General features: G+C 40.1%; 1 protein-coding gene across 3 annotated transcripts in view; it reads right to left on the bottom strand.

The window, feature by feature from the left end:
- The window catches only part of MAPK9 (mitogen-activated protein kinase 9), a 60,086-nt gene extending 42,437 nt beyond the window's left edge, over nt 1-17,649 (bottom strand). For 2 of the 3 annotated variants that reach the window (XM_003799160.3, XM_012810994.2), the window contains exons 1-2: nt 17,587-17,649; nt 14,011-14,180 (exon numbers count right to left, since the gene is read on the bottom strand). In XM_003799160.3, the coding sequence (XP_003799208.1) occupies nt 14,011-14,132 (122 nt within the window). In that variant the 5' untranslated portion in view covers nt 14,133-14,180; nt 17,587-17,649. Of the gene's footprint in view, nt 1-14,010; nt 14,183-17,586 lie in introns of those variants that run through there. The other variant, XM_012810993.2, reaches the window with a different exon arrangement.
- Between the last annotated feature and the right edge of the window lie 1,156 nt (nt 17,650-18,805).

The raw sequence follows: 18,805 nt of genomic DNA on the forward strand, positions 1-18,805 counted from the left end.
AAAAAAAAAAAAAAAAAAAAGAGTTGCCAAACAACTCTAACTTAATTTAATCTGTTTTTAAGTTGAAGGCTATCTGCTGTAGTATTTTAAGAATTACTAGAAAGTTCATATTTTACTTTTCTCTAATGACTTTAATTGAATTCAAACTATATGTATGTGTACATGTACATATGTAAATCCACATGCTCATATGCAAATATGCTATTCATATGAATTATTAAATGTAAATCTATTTGTGAAGCAAATCATCAATTAATATACATGTACACATATATGTATTATATCCACATATTTCTCAGTCTCAAGAACTTGAAACTGGATACATCTTTTTGGCCTCAACAGCTTTTGCCCAAAATTTCAGTTAGACAGGAGGAACAGCTCAAGAGATCTATTGCACAACATGGTGACTACAGTTAATAACAATGTATTGTATTCCTGAAAACTGCTGAGAAAGTAGATTGCTAAGTATCCTCACCACCAAAAGAAATGATAAGTGAGGTAATGTATATGTTAATTAGCTCATTTAGCCATTTCATAATTTACGCATATTTCAAAACATGCTGTACACAATAGTATATATTATTTGTCGATTTGAAAAAAATTCTTTGTCCAAAATGAACCAAATAGACCAACTCTAAGCATTTGAGTGGACACATGCTTCCCTGCTCCTAATTCTAGCTCTACGAGCAACTACCTTCAATTATTTCTGGTTTGGTTCTTATGGCCACTTCCTAACTCAGAAGAATATATTTTTATCATTACTTCTTCATTTATCAACTTTAAAAATGATCTATTTAATCCTCATTGCAAAAACTGAGCAGTTAGCCACTTCCTTGAAATCCCCTACACCTCCCATTTTTCTATTCTCCTGTTATTCTTAGCTTTTCCCTTGGTTACCTCTATAACTTTAAATAACATACCTAAACTTCTATTTCCTCAACTTTCAAGGGAGACTCCTACCTCCCAGGTATGCAAGATAAGAAATTATGCCATTCTTTTTTTCTCCATCTCTACCCTCCTCCCATTCCCCCCAAACTTTCGGCTTAAATGGCCAAGCCTGATTACACATTTATATTTATAATTAAACCTTTTGTGTTTCATGATGTACTTAAAAATTGAAAATCAATACACAGAGTGCATGTGTGTGTGCACAGTAAATATGACTAACTGCAGAGCTGGGATTATACTTCATTTTTCAAAGATCACATGGCTCTTGCTGCCACTCACTTATAAGAGGATAAGACTTTTTCCAGCATTAAGAACAAGTGGATTCTCTTTTCTATCATTCCATCACTTGATCAAGCATCATGTACTTTGACTTTTTCTAGCTTTTCCTCCACACACTTCTTTTTCTTTATTTTATTTTATTAAATCATAGCTGTGTACATTAATGCAATCATGGGATACAATGTGCTGTTTTTACATACAATTTGAAATGTTTTCATCAAACTGGTTAATATAGCCTTCATGGCATTTTCTTAGTGATTGTGTTAAGACATATTCTACGCCTAGTAAATTTCACATGTACCCTTGTAAGATGCACTGTAGATGTGGTCCCACCAATTACCCTCCTTCCACCTGTCTTCCCCCCTTCCCTCCCCCTCCCCTTCTTCTTGGGCTATAATTGGTTATAGCTTTCATAAGCTATAAATTGGTTTCATATTAAGACTGAGTACATTGGATACTTTTTCTTCCACTCTTGAGATACTTTGCTAAGAATCTGTTCCAGCTCCATCCATGTAAACATGAAAGAGGTAAAGTCTCCATCTTTCTTTAAGGCTGCAAAATATTCCATGGTGTACATATACCAAAATTTATTAATCCATTCATGGGTCAAAATGGGCACTTGGACTTCTTCCATGACTTAGCAATTATGAATTGGGCTGCAATAAACATTCTGGTACATGTATCTTTGTTATAATGTGGTTTCTGGTCTTTTGGATATATACCTAGTAGAGGAGTTGTAGGATCAAATGGCAGAGTCTATTTCTAGATCTCTAAGTGTTCTCCAAACATCTTTCCAAAAGGAACGTATTAGTTTGCATTCCCACCGGCAACGTAGAAGTGTTCCCTTTTCTCCACAGTCATGCCAGTATCTCTAGTTTGGGGATTTTGTGATGTGGGCTAATCTTATTGGAGTTAGATGATATCTCAAAGCAGTTTTGATTTGCATTTCTCTTATGATTAATGATAATGAGCATTTTTTCATGTGTCTGTAGGCCGTGTGCCTGTCTTCTTCAGAGAAGTTTCTCTTCAAGTCCCTTGCCCACCCTAAGATGGGATCACTTGTTCTTTTCTTGCTAATACGTTTTGAGTTCTCTGTGGATTCTGGTTATTAAACCTTTGTCAGAGACATAAGCTGCAAATATCTTCTCCCATTCTGAGGGCTGTATGCTTGCTTTACTTACCGTGTTCTTGGCTATGCAGAAGCTTTTTAGTTTTATCAGGTCCCAAAAGTATATTTTTGATGTTGCTTCAATTGCCTAGGGGTGGGGATGGGGGGTCCTCCTCATAAAATATTTGCCCAGGACGATTTCTTCAAGAGTTTTCCCTGCACTTTCTTCTAGTATTTTTATAGTTTCATGTCTTAAGTTTAAACCTTTAATCCAGTGAGAGTCTATCTTAATTAATGGTGAGAGGTGTGGGTCCAGTTTCAGTCTTCTATAGGTCACCAGCCCATTCATCCAGCACCATTTGTTAAATAGGGAGTCTTTTCTCCACTTAATGTTTTTAATTGGCTTGTCAAAGATCAAATAATGGTTAAGTAGCTGGGTTCATCTCTTGCTTCTCTATTCTGTTCCATACATCTACCTCTCTATTTTTGTGCCAGTACCATGATGTTTTGATAACTATCAATTTATAGTATAGTCCGAGGTCTGGCAGCGTAATTCCTCCTGCTTTGTTTTTATTTTTGAGTAATGTCTTGGCTATTCGAGGTGTTTTCTGATTTCATATAAAATGAAGTATTATTTTTTTGAGATCTCTAAAGTATGACAGAGGAGCTTTAATAGGGATTGCACTAAAATTGTATATTGCTTTGGGTAGTACGGGCATTTTAACAATGTTGATTCTTCCCAGCCATGAGCATGGTATGTTTTTCCATTTGTTAACATCTTCAGCTATTTCTTTTCTTAGTTCCATAGTTCTCTTTACAGAGATCTTTCACGTCCTTTGTTAGGTAAACTCCCAAATATTTCATCTTCTTTGGCACTACTGTGAATGGAACAGAGTCCCTGACTGTTCTTTTAGCTTGACTATTATTGGTATATATAAAGGCTACAGATTTATGAGGGCTGATTTTATAACTGAGACTCTGCTGTATTCCTTGATTGATGTTGCTGACACTTATGTTTGTGCAGAATTTGTGATTCTGTCCTGGCTATATTCCCCTAAAGACCAGGCACTATTTGAATGTGACTCAGAAACTACGACTCAGCCCCAGTCTGTGCCACTGCCCGGAGCTAGTGTTTCTGTTTCCCCTGCAGTCTGTGTTGGGATGGGTGCAGTTAGAGCTCACACTTAGCTCGGAGTTCCAGCATCAGCCTGCCTGCCTTTGTCTCAGCTATGATCACTTGAGGGCCAGGTGTTTCTTAGGCTCACTAAAGCCATCCTGGCTCAGCCCTGCCCTGGGAGTATGCTGTCTCTGCACACACATCGTCCATTTTCCATCCCGCCACACTCTGCCCAGGCCAGTACCGCCTCAGGCATACCCTTTGCTCACGGGGTCTGCAGTACTGTCCCAGATCTATTCTGCCAGTGTCTGCCACAAGAGAAGATGCCCAACTTTCTCTGGTTGCCCAGAGAGATAGGGAGTGTCCTTCCTAAATATCCCCCAGGGGTGTGAGCCCTATTGTTCTGCTGCTGCCACTGCTGCTCTCTGCTGGGGATGCACCACCTCTCCCTTTCCTGTTTGGTTCCTTCAGTCACCATCTCCTCCTTACCCCCATGCTGCAGTTTCAGCACAGACCTGCAACAGCCCATGCCCTGTCCACACCTCTAGAGAAAATGCCCCAAAATCTGGACTCCATGGGGGACAGGCTTCCAGACCTCAGGGTGAAAGTGGAGGGGGAGAGCTGGGCATTCAGAATTGCAGGTAGAGAATATATACAGTTTTATGCCTGGCAGGAGAGTGCCATCACACCCTAGTGGGGAAGGAGGTCCAGTTTTTAGAGGGTCTCTCCCATGGAATAAAATGGGAGGACGTTTGAACTCTGCTCACTTGTTTGTAGAAAGCATACTGCAAGCCATTCTCATGAGGGAGGGGACTCCCGTCCGCTTGGTGATGGATTTTGTACCTATTGTTTGCATCCTTGGGGTTGCAGCTCACCTCAACAGGGTTGATGTGTGTTCTTCAACCTTCTCTCTTAGCTCAGCTCCAAACCATCAGCTTACTTGCTAAAATTCTGTCCTTTAACTCTCCTTCTGGACAGGAGCCTCTGTGGAAAGCTGGCTCCAGTCAGCCATCTTGCCTCCGCCTCACCTCAACACATTTCTAATAAATTTTTCTTATTAAGAGAAGAAAAACAGTCTTGGCATCTGTAGCTCAATAGTTAGGGTGCCAGCCACACACACCAGGGATGGAGGGTTTGAACCCAGCCAGGGCCTGTTAAACAAGAATCACAACTGCCAAAAAAAGAAAGAAAGAAAAAAAAAGCTGGGCATCATAGCAGGTGCCTATAGTCCCAGCTACTTGGGAGGTTGAGACAAAAGAATCACTTATACCCAAGAGTTTGAAGTTGCTGTGAGCTGTGATGCCATAGCACTCTACTGAGGGTAATATAGTGAGACTCTGTCTCAAAAAAAAAAAAAAGAGGAAAAAATATATATATTTAGCTTATCACCAGTACTTCCTAGCATATAACATTATCTATGATTGTTTGGAATCTACTCTGCTTTTTTTTGCAGTTTTTGGCCGGGGCTGGGTTTGAACCCGCCACTTCCAGCATATGGGGCCGGCACCCTACTCCTTTGAGCCACAGGTGCCACCCTACTCTGCTTTTTTTCTTTCTTTGTTTGCAGTTTTGGGCCAGGGGTGGGTTTGAACCTGCCACCTCCGGTATATGGGGCCAGCGCCCTACTCCTTTGAGCCACAGGTGCCGCCCTCCTCTGCTTTTTTTAAAAAACATTTTTCTTGGAGTTTCTTTCCAAGCCTCTACATGGCTATTATCCTGGGATTTCTTTTTACTGGCCTTGGCTACTCCTTGTTTTACATATTCCTGTTGGAGGACATCCTCAAGGAATTTCCTCAGAAAAAGTCCATGAAAGATAAATGATCCTACTCAGCCCTCACCCTAGATCAATAGTTTGTCTTCCATGTTCAAAATCAATTTTCTCTCAGAAGTTTAAAGGCATGTTCTACTGATTTCCAACACTTAGTGTTGTTGGTGAAAGGGTTAGCCTGATACTGCATTCATTCCTTTGTTCTTTTTTTGTTCCTCGTCTTAATGATTCATCTAAAAGAGTCATGTCTGTCAGTATCCTAGAAGTTCCTCTCACATCTCCCAACTAATCACTATCCTTCCTGCCCACCAAAGATAAAAGCTACTGCTGTTCTTTTACCAGCTTAAACATCTATCCTCGAGCCTTCTCCCCCAGTTTATTTTTGCCTGGTTTTTAAAATCTTCTGTCTGGCATCTTTTACTCAATATTGCATTTATAAGATTCATCTGTTTTTGTATGTAGCCATAATTCGTTCCGTATCATTGCTGTAAAATTACTTTGCAGGACTGTATCACATAAGGTTGATGGATATTTCAGTTGCTTTTAGTTTCCAAGTGATTACAGAAAAACGGTAATGAACATTCTTGTACATGGCCTTGGGACCGTTACACATGCATTTCTGATGAGTAGATAGCTAAGAATGAGAATGCATGTACTGTATTTTTGTAGATAATCCCAAACTCTTTGCCAAAGTGCTTCTAGGCCCCCTAGCAGCCCATGACAAGTCTTCTAAATCTGAGAGCTGTCTGTGAGTTGTCACACATCTTTATCATCACTTGATATTATCAACAGTTTAATTTTTAACCATTCTGCTGAGCATAAAGCAGTTTTCTGATTGTGGTTTTTATGTGTATTTCCCTGAGGAACAATGACTTTTTTTTTTTTTGGTATGTTTACTGGTTATTTGGATATCTTGTTTTGTGAAAATGTATTTTCTGTTTGTCTTTATCTTACTGGAGTCCTTTATATATTGTGAAGAGGAGACTCTTGTCAGTCATATTTTCTTACATTCTATGTTTATCTTTTCAGTTTCTTTATCATGCCTTTTAAATAAACAGTTCTTAATTTTAATATAAATTTATCAATTTTATAATAAATGCTTTCTATGTTTTATTTAAGAGTCCTCTCCTACCCCAAAGATCATGAAGAAACTCTCCAACAGTATCTTTAAAAAGCTTTATTATTTTGCCTTAATCATTTACAGCAACTCAACTAAGATTGATTTTTGTGTATAATGTGAGGTTGGGGTCAAATTTCACTTTTTTCCCATGTGAATATTCATATATCCATTTTTTTTTTTAGACTATCCTTTCTCTACTGCTCTGTAAAGCCACCACTGATACCAGTCAGAAGCCCGTAAGGGTATGGTTCTGTTTCCAGGTTATTTATCTCCTTGCATGCACTTCACACCATCTGATCACCATGGTTTTCTAGTCAGTCTTCACATCCGGCAGAGGGAGGCCTCCTCCCTTTTTCTTAAAGGGCTTCTTGACCACTCTAGGACCTTATTTTTAAATGTGAATTTTATGGCCAACCACGCTTCTGCTGCGCTACTCTGCTTCCTTACATGTGAATCTTAGAATCAGCCTGTTAATTTTAAAAAAAGAAAAAGGGTCCTGAGATTTAGACTGTAATCAACCTATAGATATGTTTGAAAATGACACTTTTCTAAAGTTTTAAGTATTCTATCTAATTCATGAACATGATACATCCTAACATTATTTATGTTTTCTTTATTTTTCCTAATTCTTTCAGCTTTTCACATTTTATTTATTTTCCTCCCCTAGATACAATAATTAATTTTTTCATCCTATTTTAAATGGTATACTTTTCAAATTTTCCTTTTCTCTATGTTGCTAGTATATATAAATGCAATTGATTTTTGTGGGGAAGGGTATATTGACCCTATATCCTGAAAAGGTTTATACATACTAATTTAACAAAAGGCAGATTATCTAGGTGGGCCTAATCTAATCACAAGAGCCCTTTAAAAGCAGAGTTTTCTCTGGCTGATGGGAAGAGAGGGAAGTCAGAGAGATATGACTCACAAGAACTGAGTATGCTACTGCTGCCTTTAAGGGGGGAGGGTCACTTGAGAAGGAAAATGAGTAGCCTTTAGAAGCAAAGAGTGGCCCCTGACATCAAGAATTAGGTACCTCAGACCTCCAGTTGTAAGGAATTAGATTCTACCAACAACCTGAAAGAGCCTGGAAACAGATGCTTCTTCCCAAAGCTTCCTTATAGAAGCCCAGCCCAGCCAACATCTTTTTTCCTTTCTTTTTTATTCTAAAACAGGGTGTCGCTGTCACCTAAGCTGGAGTGCAGTGGTGTCATTATAGCTCACTACAACCTCAAATTCCTGGACTCAAGTAATCGTCCTGGCACAGTCTCTAGAGACATTTGCCACCACGCCCAGCTCATTTTTATATTTTTTTGTAGAGACAGGGTCTTACTATGTTGTTCAGGATGGTCTTGAACTCCTGGCCTCAAGTGATTCTCCCGTCTCAGCCTCCCAAAGTGCTGGAATTGCAGATGTGAGCCACTGCACCCAACCAGCCTAGCCAACATCTTGACTTCGGCTTTGTGTGATACTGAGTAGATTTAGGCAAGTCCACCTAAATTTCTGACTTATAGCAATAATAAGTAGGTATTATTTCAGACAACTAAGTCTGTGGCAATTTGTTATGCAGCAATAGAAAACGTAACATATTCTTTCTTCTGCTCTTTTGTCTCTCCAGGCTTTTTTTTTTTTTTTGCCAACCCATCTCCCAGGTTACTTATTCTCTCTTCAGTTATATCTAAAATGCTGTTAAACACATTAAGTTCATAATTCAACTACCAGTTTTAGGTCCTAGAATTTCCATTTAGTTTTTTGCAAGTTTTCATTTCTTCATCGAACCTTTTTGTCTCGCCTTTTATCACTCTGAACATAACATCACAGCTATTTAAAAGTTTGGATCTAATAATGCCATTATCTCCTATGGATCTATTTCTTTCCTTGCTGTTTCTGCAGGATTTTGTTAAGGTTGTCTTATCTCAGCCTCAAATGCTGAGCTCCCCTCACTAGGCCTCTGTCCTTCCTTGGATCCCAACTTAACAATTCTTCACTAACTTACCAGCTCTCTAAGGGCAAATGCTGAGTATGGTGGAGGGAATGGGAATGTTGGGAGCAAACTGGTGTAGTTGTTTTATTAAACACACTTTCAACTGATAGCCTTAGTTTTAGCACCTCACTTCATACTCATTTCCTATATTGTCATCTCTATACTCATGGCCTCTTTAGGTTCTACTAAAGATAGGTTCTCTTGTTGCAAATGCTTGGTCTACTTATCCTCACTTCCTCTGCTTTTTTTTTTTGTTTGTTTGTTTTGTTTGTTTTCTGGTTTTGAGACAGAATCTCACTCGGTTGCCCCAAGCTACAGTGCCCTGGCGTGACAGGTCACAGCAACCTCAAACTGCTGGGCTCAAGTAATTCTCTTGCTTCAGTTTCTTGTGTAGCTGGGAAAACAGGTGTCCACCACTTGTCCAGCTAGTTTTTCTTTTTCTTCTTCTTTTTTTTAATCACTGTTAGGGATTCATTGCGTGTACAAAGAACCAGGTTACACTGAAGTTTTTCTATTTTTAGTAGAGATGGGGTCTCATTCTTGCTTAGTTGGTCTCCAACTCCTGAGTTCAAGCAATCTATCTGCTTTGGCCTCCCAGTGTGCTAGTATTATAGCCTGGCTCCTTCTGCTATTTTATCTATATTAAGATTCAACTACTTTCTATATTTCACAACTTTGTTAAAATTGTCATCCACTCATTATCATTCTTGTTCTCTTTATTTAGGTGTTTGATCCACTATCTTCAATCAGAAGTTCCAAATCACTCATTTTACAGGTAAAAGTATTAAGGCCCATAAAGAAGTTCCAAACCACTCATTTTATAGGTAAAAGTCTTAAGGCCCACAAAGGCCCTCTGTGATCTGCCCAGGTCACAAAGAACTACTACTATGAGGACCAGAGCTGGATTCAGAACTCAAGTCTCCTTGATTACAGCCATCCTATGCCTTATGCCATGTATCTCCTGTATCATGTAAATTTTATTGTAAACATTATTACTTTTATTTATTTATATTGATAGAGAGAAAATAAAGCAGTACTAGGACCAGGCTCATGCAGTACTAGGACCAGGCTCATGCTTGTATGGAACCAGAGGAAAACAAAAAGGAACAAAAGCCATATAATTATTTCATGTTAAGGTGGTAATTATTGGCTCAGCGCCTGTGGCTGAAGCGGCTAAGGCACCAGCCACATACACCTAAGGTGGCGGGTTCGAATCCCCAGCCCGGGCCCGCCAAACAACAATGATGGCTGCAACCCAAAAAAATGGCCAGGCGTTGTGGCGGGTGCCTGTAGTCCCAGCTACTTGGGAGCTGAGGCAAGAGACTCGCTTGAGCCCAGGAGTTGGAGGTTGCTGTGAGTGTGATGCCATGGCACTCTACCCAGGGGGATAGCTTCAGGCTCCGTCTCAAAAAAAAAAAAAAAAAAGGTGGTAATTATTATTTCTAAGTATTTCCAGACTTCTTATTCAATTTTTTCTTTAAAGGTTGAACATTTCATAAAACTGTTTCATAACTGAATAACCTTTTACCTTTTTGCTGAACTTGAATTTTTTTTTAAATATTACTTATTACCATTTTTTAATTTTTAGAGACAGGCTCTTGCTCTGTCACCCAGGCTGGAGTGTAGTAGCATGATCATAAATTATTGCAGCTTGGAATTCCTGGGAACTCCTAGGCTCAAGCAATCCTCCTGCCTCAGTCTCTTGAGTAACTGGGACTACAGGTGCCCACATCTACAGTAGGCTTGAATAACTTGAGACTTTTTTTTTTTGGAGATACTGTCTTACTTTGTCACCTCCAGTAGAGTGCTGTGCCATCATAGCTCACAGCAACCTCAGATTCTTGGGCTCAAGTGATTCTTTTGCCTCAGCCTCCCAAGTAGCTGGGACTACAGGTACCCGCCACAATACCCGCTTATCTTTAGAGATAGGGTCTCACTCTAGCTCAGGCCAGTCTGGAACTTATGAGCCCAGCTAATCTACTCACCTCAGCTTCCCAGAGTGCTAGGATTATAGGCGTGAGCCACCACACCCAGCCCATAACTTGAGACTTTAGAAGGAGAAACAAAAACTGAGTATGTATCAAATGTACATACATTTTCCCCAATCTTGCAATTACTTAATTTTGCTATATAACTTAGTTAAATTTTTTTTTTTTTTTTTTTTGAGGCAGAGTCTCACTATGTCACCCTCGGTAGAGTACCATGGTGTAAGAGCTCACAGCAATTTCAAACTCTTGGGCTTAAGCAATTCTCTTGCCTCAGCCTCCCAAGTAGCTGGGCCTATGAGGTGCCCACCACAATGCATGGTTATTTTTTTGTTGTAGTTGTCATTGCTGTTTAGCAAGCCTGGGCTGGGTTCGAACCCGCCAACCCTGGTGAATATGGACAGTGCCCTAACCACTGAGCTATGGGAGTTGAGCCTTTCAAAATGATAAACATTTTAAAACTTATTTCCTAGTAAGTTTTACTAATGTTTGTAAGGAACAGAAACCAGAAACAAACAAATCAAAGACAACTGTAAAATCAATTCAAAACTGGGAGTTAGAATACTTTATTCTGGTTCTAGCTCTTCCATTTACTCCTATTAAAGTCCCCACCCTACCTGTACTTTGGTTCATCTGCACACCTTCCCTACGTCTTCATCAGGCTCTAATTTATATAGAAGACTAACCAGCTGTATAAACCATATACTGTTGCTATCATATTTCTCAAAAACGTAAAAACACATATGTCCCGTACTAGTTTCCTTCTCCCTCTGTAACAAATTAACACAAATTTACTGATTTAAAACAACACAAATTTATTATCTTACAGTTTAGAGATCAGAATTCCAAAAATGGATCTTATGGGGCTAAAATCAAGATGTCAGCAGGACTGTGTTCCCTCCGGAGGCTCGAGGGGAGAATCTGTTCCCTACCTTTTCCAGTTTATAGAGGCCACCTGTGTTCCTTGGCTGTGCCCTGTATCACTCCAAACTCTGCTCTGTCATCACATCTTCTCTAACTATGACTGTCCTAACTCCATTTTATATGAAGAACCCAGGGTTTAATCAAGGATGATCCTCCCAGTTTAAGAGTGTAATTTAATCACATCTGAGGGGTTTTTTGCCATGTAAAGTAACATATTCATAGATTCTAGGGGTTGGGATGTGAACATCTCTGGCAGGGTGATTATTCTACCACACCCCTAAAGGATCATTGTCAGATATATTTAAAGTACAACAGAGACAAAAGGAAGTTTTAGAATATCAAATCAATTAACTATACAATGGCAATATTTTAATAAGGAATATCACAGAAAATCCAGTTCCTCTTGCCAAAGTAGTAGCTAACCTATTGTTGAGTTTATTTTAAGAAAAGTAAGTTTTTCTCTTTTTTTTGAAATAGGAATGTTCCACTGCTAAACTATTTCCCAATCTTCCTTGGTGCCTCAGAGTCTGGTGAAGAATGGACACAAAAGACAAAGGGGGAAAAGGAAGCTGAAGTCACAAAGTGTTCACTTTCCCCATCAGAACGTAAGATAGGAGGGCATCATAAAACTGAGCGTTAGGTATAGCTATAAAAATTAAAACTGCTCTTGAATACAATAGTTGTCTTACAGAGAGATAAATATAAGTAAAGAGAATTTTCTAATAGTATTTAATGAATATTTACTCATTACTAAGTACTACTAAAATTACTACTAATTTATTCATTACTCAGTAATACTCATTACTAAGACTCTAAAGAAAGGTTAGGTCAGAGTTCTGCTCATAACAAAAAGTATTAGTATTAGTGGTTTAAAGTCATCACCAACCTTTCCTCAGTACAAGCATTTGGGGTTTTGGTCCCAGAAGGTCATCAGCTGGGTTTTAAACTCAGGCCTATCACAAGATGTGAGGTGGAGAGAAGTCAACAAGTCTTCCTACTCCTATTTACCATTTATACAATGAGGTTTATGGCAAAAATGCATAGTGACTAGATAATATGTGTATTACCACTAACTTTTAGAAATAAGTGAATGACAGCCAGTTGGGATAAAGCCCATATTTAAAATAGCTATCTGTCTACATCCATTCATGACTGCCCCCCGAGTGAGACCTTTGATATTTCCTGCTTCTTGCTACTCTTTTCTCTTCTCTCTCTCATGCTCATGTGCCAAATTATTTATCTCAAATTATCATCTAATTCCAAATAAGAGATAGAGTATAAACCAAAAGAATGTTTTGTGGTTTTGTTGTTCCTAATGTGAACTATCTATTAACTTCAAAACTTCTTTTGGCACATTGGATTTAAGTACCAATATAGTATGTTATCATCTGGAAGTTAAGATCACCACTATTTTTTTCCCCCTGTCGCACTGGGAAGAGTGCCATGACATCATAGCTCACAGCAACTGCTAACTCTTGGGCTTATAAGTGATTCTCTTGCCTCAGCCTCCTGAGTAGGTTGGACTACAGGTACCTGCCACAATACCCAGCTAATTTTTAAAATTTTAGTAGAGATGGGAGGAGAGCCTTTTTCTTAGGCTGGTCTCAAACTCCTAAGCTCAAGCAATCCACTCAGCTCACTCTCCCAAAGTACGAGGATTACAGACATGAGCCACCCCATTCAGCAAGATTATCACTATTTTAGACACAGGCTGGGTATTCCTTCCAAACAGCGCCTTCTCCCACCTTACTTTTTCTCTAAAGCTCTGGACCACAATCTCCTTTTAGCTCCCAGGGCCCTCAACTACCTAAGCTAAAAAAAAACAAAACTGATTTTCTTGATCACATGTCTCTGCAACAGAGGATCAATTAACAAACATTGACAAAGATTCTCTAAGCTCAACATTTCTACATGTGAACTTCAACTCTTTTACCAGGATATCCAAAAGAGCTCTCTTTTACCTTGAACTCCCTTTTCCCACTAGCTGTAAATATCAGATGTTTAGCTTCATCACAGTTTCTTTTAGGCACAAAGATAATCTTGTTTTCATTGACCACAAAAAGAAAAAAGAAAAGTTTTGCCTGGAAAAAATGCTTACGAAGTGGAGATAACTATAATCTAGAAAACATGTGAAAAACTTTACCTTTAGCTAGCCAGTGACATCGCAGCAGCTGACTGTCTTACCATGCAAGAGACTAAGGTTCAGAGTCAGACTAACGGTTCTGATGTCCTGGGCTGGACACATAGTTGAAGTCAGACACCAAGGGAGAGATGGCCAGCCCCAACCCCTCATACGGCATCCCTTCCTGGTTAATCCATGGAGTAAAAATGACATTGACTGCCTCATCCTGCCAATGAATGGCAGGCACTGCAATGATGGTGCCTAGAAATGAATAGTGATTGGGAATAAAAGGGGGAGGAGGAAAACGTGGCCATGATGAAGAAATGAATAAAACACCAATTTTCCATTATAACTCACTGTCATACCTATTACTTTGATGTAGTAATGACTGGTGAAATGAAAAGAAATAGAGAAACAAACCAAAACAAAAAGAAAAATCGCTACCTATTTAAATTTATGCAGCATTCTAAGAATTTGGGTTTATATCCTACAGCCTGACTACATGTAACTAGAGCAATAGGTTGGTTCAATTTAACTCATAAACCTATAACAAAGAGTATTTCTTATGATCAATATTTCTAAATTCTGATGATTTAGTTTTACTTTTTAGCACAGCAAAAACTTAATCTATACTATTCAAACAGACCATACTTACCAAACAATCCCTTGGGCCCCAGAGCCAATTGGTTTCAGCTGCTGGTAGCGTTTTAGGACAGTGAAGGTTGAGTCTGCCACTTGTACGCTGTAAAACTGACCGTCACATTCACTGTCACTCATGATGCAGTGTCATGTAATCTTCCCAAAGGCTAGTAAGTTGTCAAATTCCTTCAAAGAAAAACAAAATGTGCATTTTACTGAAGTTATATGTATATAGCTTACTTAATAGTATTTCAAACTTATCAGTATGTAAGACAATGTGGCTGTTAAGTTAATAAACTGAGTTTGTCCAGGTTCTGAACTTAATTAAGCAAGACACAAAAACATGCAAAGACATTTCGGTGGTACCACACTATTGTGAAAGAAAAAAATTTTGAGCCTAGAAAGATCACATTTAAAGGGTTCAGATTAGAAGAGAACCATCTTTGGGGAAAAGAACTTATATACTAGTATTCGCCATGAAAAGCTTACATCCTGAGGGGGCACAGCTGAAGTGTGTCTCACTTCAACTATACATCTAGTCCAGGATGTCAGAACTATTAGTCTGACCCTGAACCTTAGTCTCTTGCATAGTAAGACAGCTGCTGTTACATCACTGGCCAGTTAATGCCTAGCAGTCTCAACAAGACATGGGAGCAATGTTCCAGATGATCACTTACAGAGTTCCTAAAGAAAAGCAAATGGACCAGTCTTCTGCTAAGTCAGGTTAAGATGATGAACCAGAAAGCAAGGTTCGTGCAGTAAGTGACAAGCAGTTCGAGGATTGGTGACGCTGATGTGCTGTGTGTGTCTAGGGGTGTGCTTCTGCCTCAGGCAGGGGCCCAATGCTGGCCTGCAGCCCCCAAGTCCTGTATTACAGAGAACTCTCCTGTGACCCACAGTAAACACTATCAAATTATGAAGTTTATTCACATGTGTCTGAATGTAAACTGGCAACCCCAGAAAGCAGCACCAAAACACATGGTTTAGGTGGCAAGCTAAGGTTCCCACTCTACAGGAGCCAGGAAGACTTTATACAGGAAATAAGCACACAGAAATCAGCAGGTGGTTTTGGTTCCCTGGCTCCTGTCAGATGACATTTATCTAAGTCAACAAGCAGCCGAGCATGGTAGTTCCTGCCTGTAATGCTTGCACTCTGGGAGGCTTGCACTGAGTAATCCGCTGAGGCAGGGGATCGCTTGAGTTCAGGAGTTCAAGACCAGCCTGAGCAAAATCAAAACCCATCTCTACTAAAAATAGAAAAACTAGCCGGACCTTGTGGAGGGCGCCTATACTCAGGAGGCTGAGGCAACAGTATCGTTTAGGCCCAAGAGTTTGAGGTTGCTGTGAGCTAGGACACCATGACACTCAACCCAGGGATGCAGAATGAGTCTCTGTCTCAAAAGAGTACATAAAATAAAAGTCAGAAAGCTATTTTTTTTTAAATGATAAAGTCAAATGAAAAAAAGAAAAACAAAGTAAAAATTATAAAGCCAACAATAAAAACCATATATGTAAACATTCTATATTATCTAAATACACAGAATTTGAATTTTATCCTACAGCTCCATCAACTCCCTTGCCTTTTTGTTCTACCATCTAATAGTTAATGTCTACTCAATGAATTTTTGTAGTGATGATTTGTATTTAAACATAATGTTACAGATATCCCTTAAATAAAGAAATAATAATGTCTAAAAAAAGAACTGAAGTCAAATTAATAATTGCTCTAGCTGACCAATGCTTGTGGTTTTTTCACCATTTTCAGGGCGGTGGCTGCAGCTGCAGTCTCTAGTCTGACCAGACGCTCCTTCTGAGAGCCATTAGCACTGGCCAGGGACATGACATTGCATTTGATGCTGGACAAACAAAACGCTCACAAAACCCACACAAGCAGGACTGTCAGGCCCATGTTATAGTGGAGCAACGCCAGGTTAAGTGAGCTAAAACATTCGCCCCAGCCACACTGCTGTGAGGGGATTTAGGGGCTTCCCTGAGCTGCAGGAGGGTAGGGCAAGTTTGTGTCTCCTTCACCAAGCATCTCATACTTCAAGGACAGAGAGGACAAGGAGAAACTGGTCCCTAGGACAGCGTGAGCATTCAATACACCTTTTCTGGTTTGACCCATACCATAGCACTTAGTGATTCCCCACATTGCTGCTCCATTTTCCTGACATCTAAAGGAATATAGATGAAGTTATTTTCTAGAGATGTAGTTATATGTATTGTTCACAGGAGGCTGAAACAATTCAACCCAACATTTAGGGGGTGCCTTTGTACAAGAAAGTGGTAAGGGCCAGGTGTGGTAGCTCACACCTGTAATCCTAACCTCTGAGAGGCTGAGGTGGGTAGATTGCCTGAGCTCAGGAGTTTGAGACCAGCCTGAGCAAAGAAAGGCCCTATCTCTACCAAAAGTAGAAAAACTAGCCAATCATTGTGGTGGGGGGCCTGTAGTCCCTGCTACTCAGGAGGCTGAGACAAGAGTTTGAGCCCAAGAGTTTGAGGTTGCTATGAGCTATGACACATGGCACTAACCCCAGGGTGACAGAGTGAGACTGTCTCAAAAAATAAAAAATAAAAAATAGTGGTAGCAGGGAGTACCTGTGGCTCAAAGGAATAGGATGCCAGCCCCATATGCTGGAGGTGGCAGGTTCAAACCCGGTCCCAGCCAAAAACTGCAAAAAAAAAAAAAAATAGTGGTAGGTATCGTAGGCAATACACCATGGTGGGCCAAGAACTAATGTGGGGAGAAGCGTGAGGAACAAGTCCATCATCTATATGATACATGGATCATTACAAAAGTTGTGAGATACACAAAACCCAGGAAATATCAAATCCCCACAGGAAAAAAAAAAGTGAAGCTCTCCCAGCAACACTGAAAAGCCAAGCAAGTTGAAACTTACATGGATGAATGGGTAAATCAGAAAGGATGCTGTTGACTGTGTTTCCTGGAAATAAAATAATAGACTATAGCACAGTCTATCTCAAAACTTTCATAGTGACCCACATAATACAAGATAAGGGCCATAAACAAAATGTAAACAAAATCAAAAGACAAAAGAGATTCTACACACTGGCAGGGGTGTGGAAGGTAAGGAAGGCTTCACGAAGGAGGCAGCATCTGCCATAGTTTATCAGAGATGGACAGCAGAGACACAGAGCTCAAACTGACTGCGTCCAGACACAGTGAACTGCTCAGCTAGCCTAGGAAGACGTTAAGTGCAAAGGATTAGAGACAGACTCAATAAAACACAGGTACCCACTATAACCTGTTCTACTGGGGGCAACTGTTCCTCTGCTAGATTGTAAATACACCAGTGACACTGGTTATTTCAAAACATTTACTGAGCACCACTGTAGACATGGTCCTGTGCCAAAACACAGTGCCTGTCCTCAGTGAGCCCACACTCAGGAAGAGAGCCAACACGTAGAGGGTCATAACCCAGAAGGATGAAAAAGATTTGGGGTTTGGGGGTAGACAAGTAACACGTATAGAGAGGTGGAAGCACACTCTGAATGTGATAAGTCTCTTGAAATTTAGTTCTGTTGGGTAGAGGGAGAATGAAGCTGGAGGAAAAAAATGAGGTCAGCTTACCATGAGCCCTGGGGAGCCCCTCACAGCCATCTGGGCTTGGTCCTAAGGTCCGTGGGAGCCACCAACCCACAAGAGGGGCACACAGGTGCTGAGATATTCCAAGATCCACTGCTCTCTTCCTTGCTTTAGCAGCAGAAGCTTCCCCATACCTGTGGGACAAATGGCCACCTGCCCATGTTGGGACTAATACAAATCAACCTCAATCCTGCTGAGCTCTGGAAGTCTCTGCTACAATTGCTTGCAACCTGTACATAGACTAGTAAGTATAAGGTTAGGTTAGCTTCTTTGAATTTTGGGAGTACATTCAATCATATTAGGTTCTAGAATTACTTATTTATTTATTTGAGGTAGAGTCTCATTCTGTCATCCTGGGTAGAGTACTATGGTATCATACCTCACAGCAACCTCAGTCTCTTGGGCTCAAGCAATTCTCTTGCCTCAGCCTCCTGAGTAGCTGGGACTACAGGTGCCCACCAAGCCACCCAGTTAATTTTTTCTATTTTTAGTAGAGACCAGGTGTCGCTCTTGCTCACACTGGTCTTGAACCTGTGAGCTCAACAATACACCTGCCTCAGCCTCCCAGAGTGGGTTCTAGAATTACTAAGGTAATTTCATCTCAAGATTTAAAATAATTCTAAAATTAAGATAAATTTCCCTTATTAGGCAGGAAAAAAAATCACCTAAGAACAAACCTGTCAAATCTTCTGTCAAGCTTGGGCTTCATGGGAACTAGAGAAAGACGTCAAGGTAACCTGAGAAAGCATGTAATTTAGCTATTAATGAGGCAATTGTTGAGATTATATTTCAACAAAATAGACCATCAACTGGGGCTCAGAAAACAGTTTCACAAATTGGGAAGTACAAGAATTCTTTATGCAACCATGTTAGTGGCCTGCTCTACTGCTCAGGCGCCACCATCGCTGCACCTCAGGCTCTCTCCTGCTGCCTCTGCACTGTGCAGAGCCCACTGCTGTGCTGCAACAGTTTTGCATGTGTGCCTCCTTCCTCCAGGCCATGAGCTCTTCCAAAGTTGGAGGGAAAGGAGTGAACATTGTAGGGAGAGAGGGATAGATGTACAAGAAGGCTCCCTGAGGAGGCAAGAGCTAAATTCAAGTTTGCTCACAGTATCAACCCAATGGATACTTTTGTACATGTTGGTAAGAGCTATAAATTGGTAAAACATGTTTTGGAAGGAACAAAGGTGATAGCTAATGAAAGT

This window comes from Otolemur garnettii, unplaced genomic scaffold (assembly GCF_000181295.1).
Source record: "Otolemur garnettii isolate 467f Iridium unplaced genomic scaffold, OtoGar3 scaffold00146, whole genome shotgun sequence".
Taxonomy (NCBI): Eukaryota; Metazoa; Chordata; class Mammalia; order Primates; family Galagidae; genus Otolemur; species Otolemur garnettii.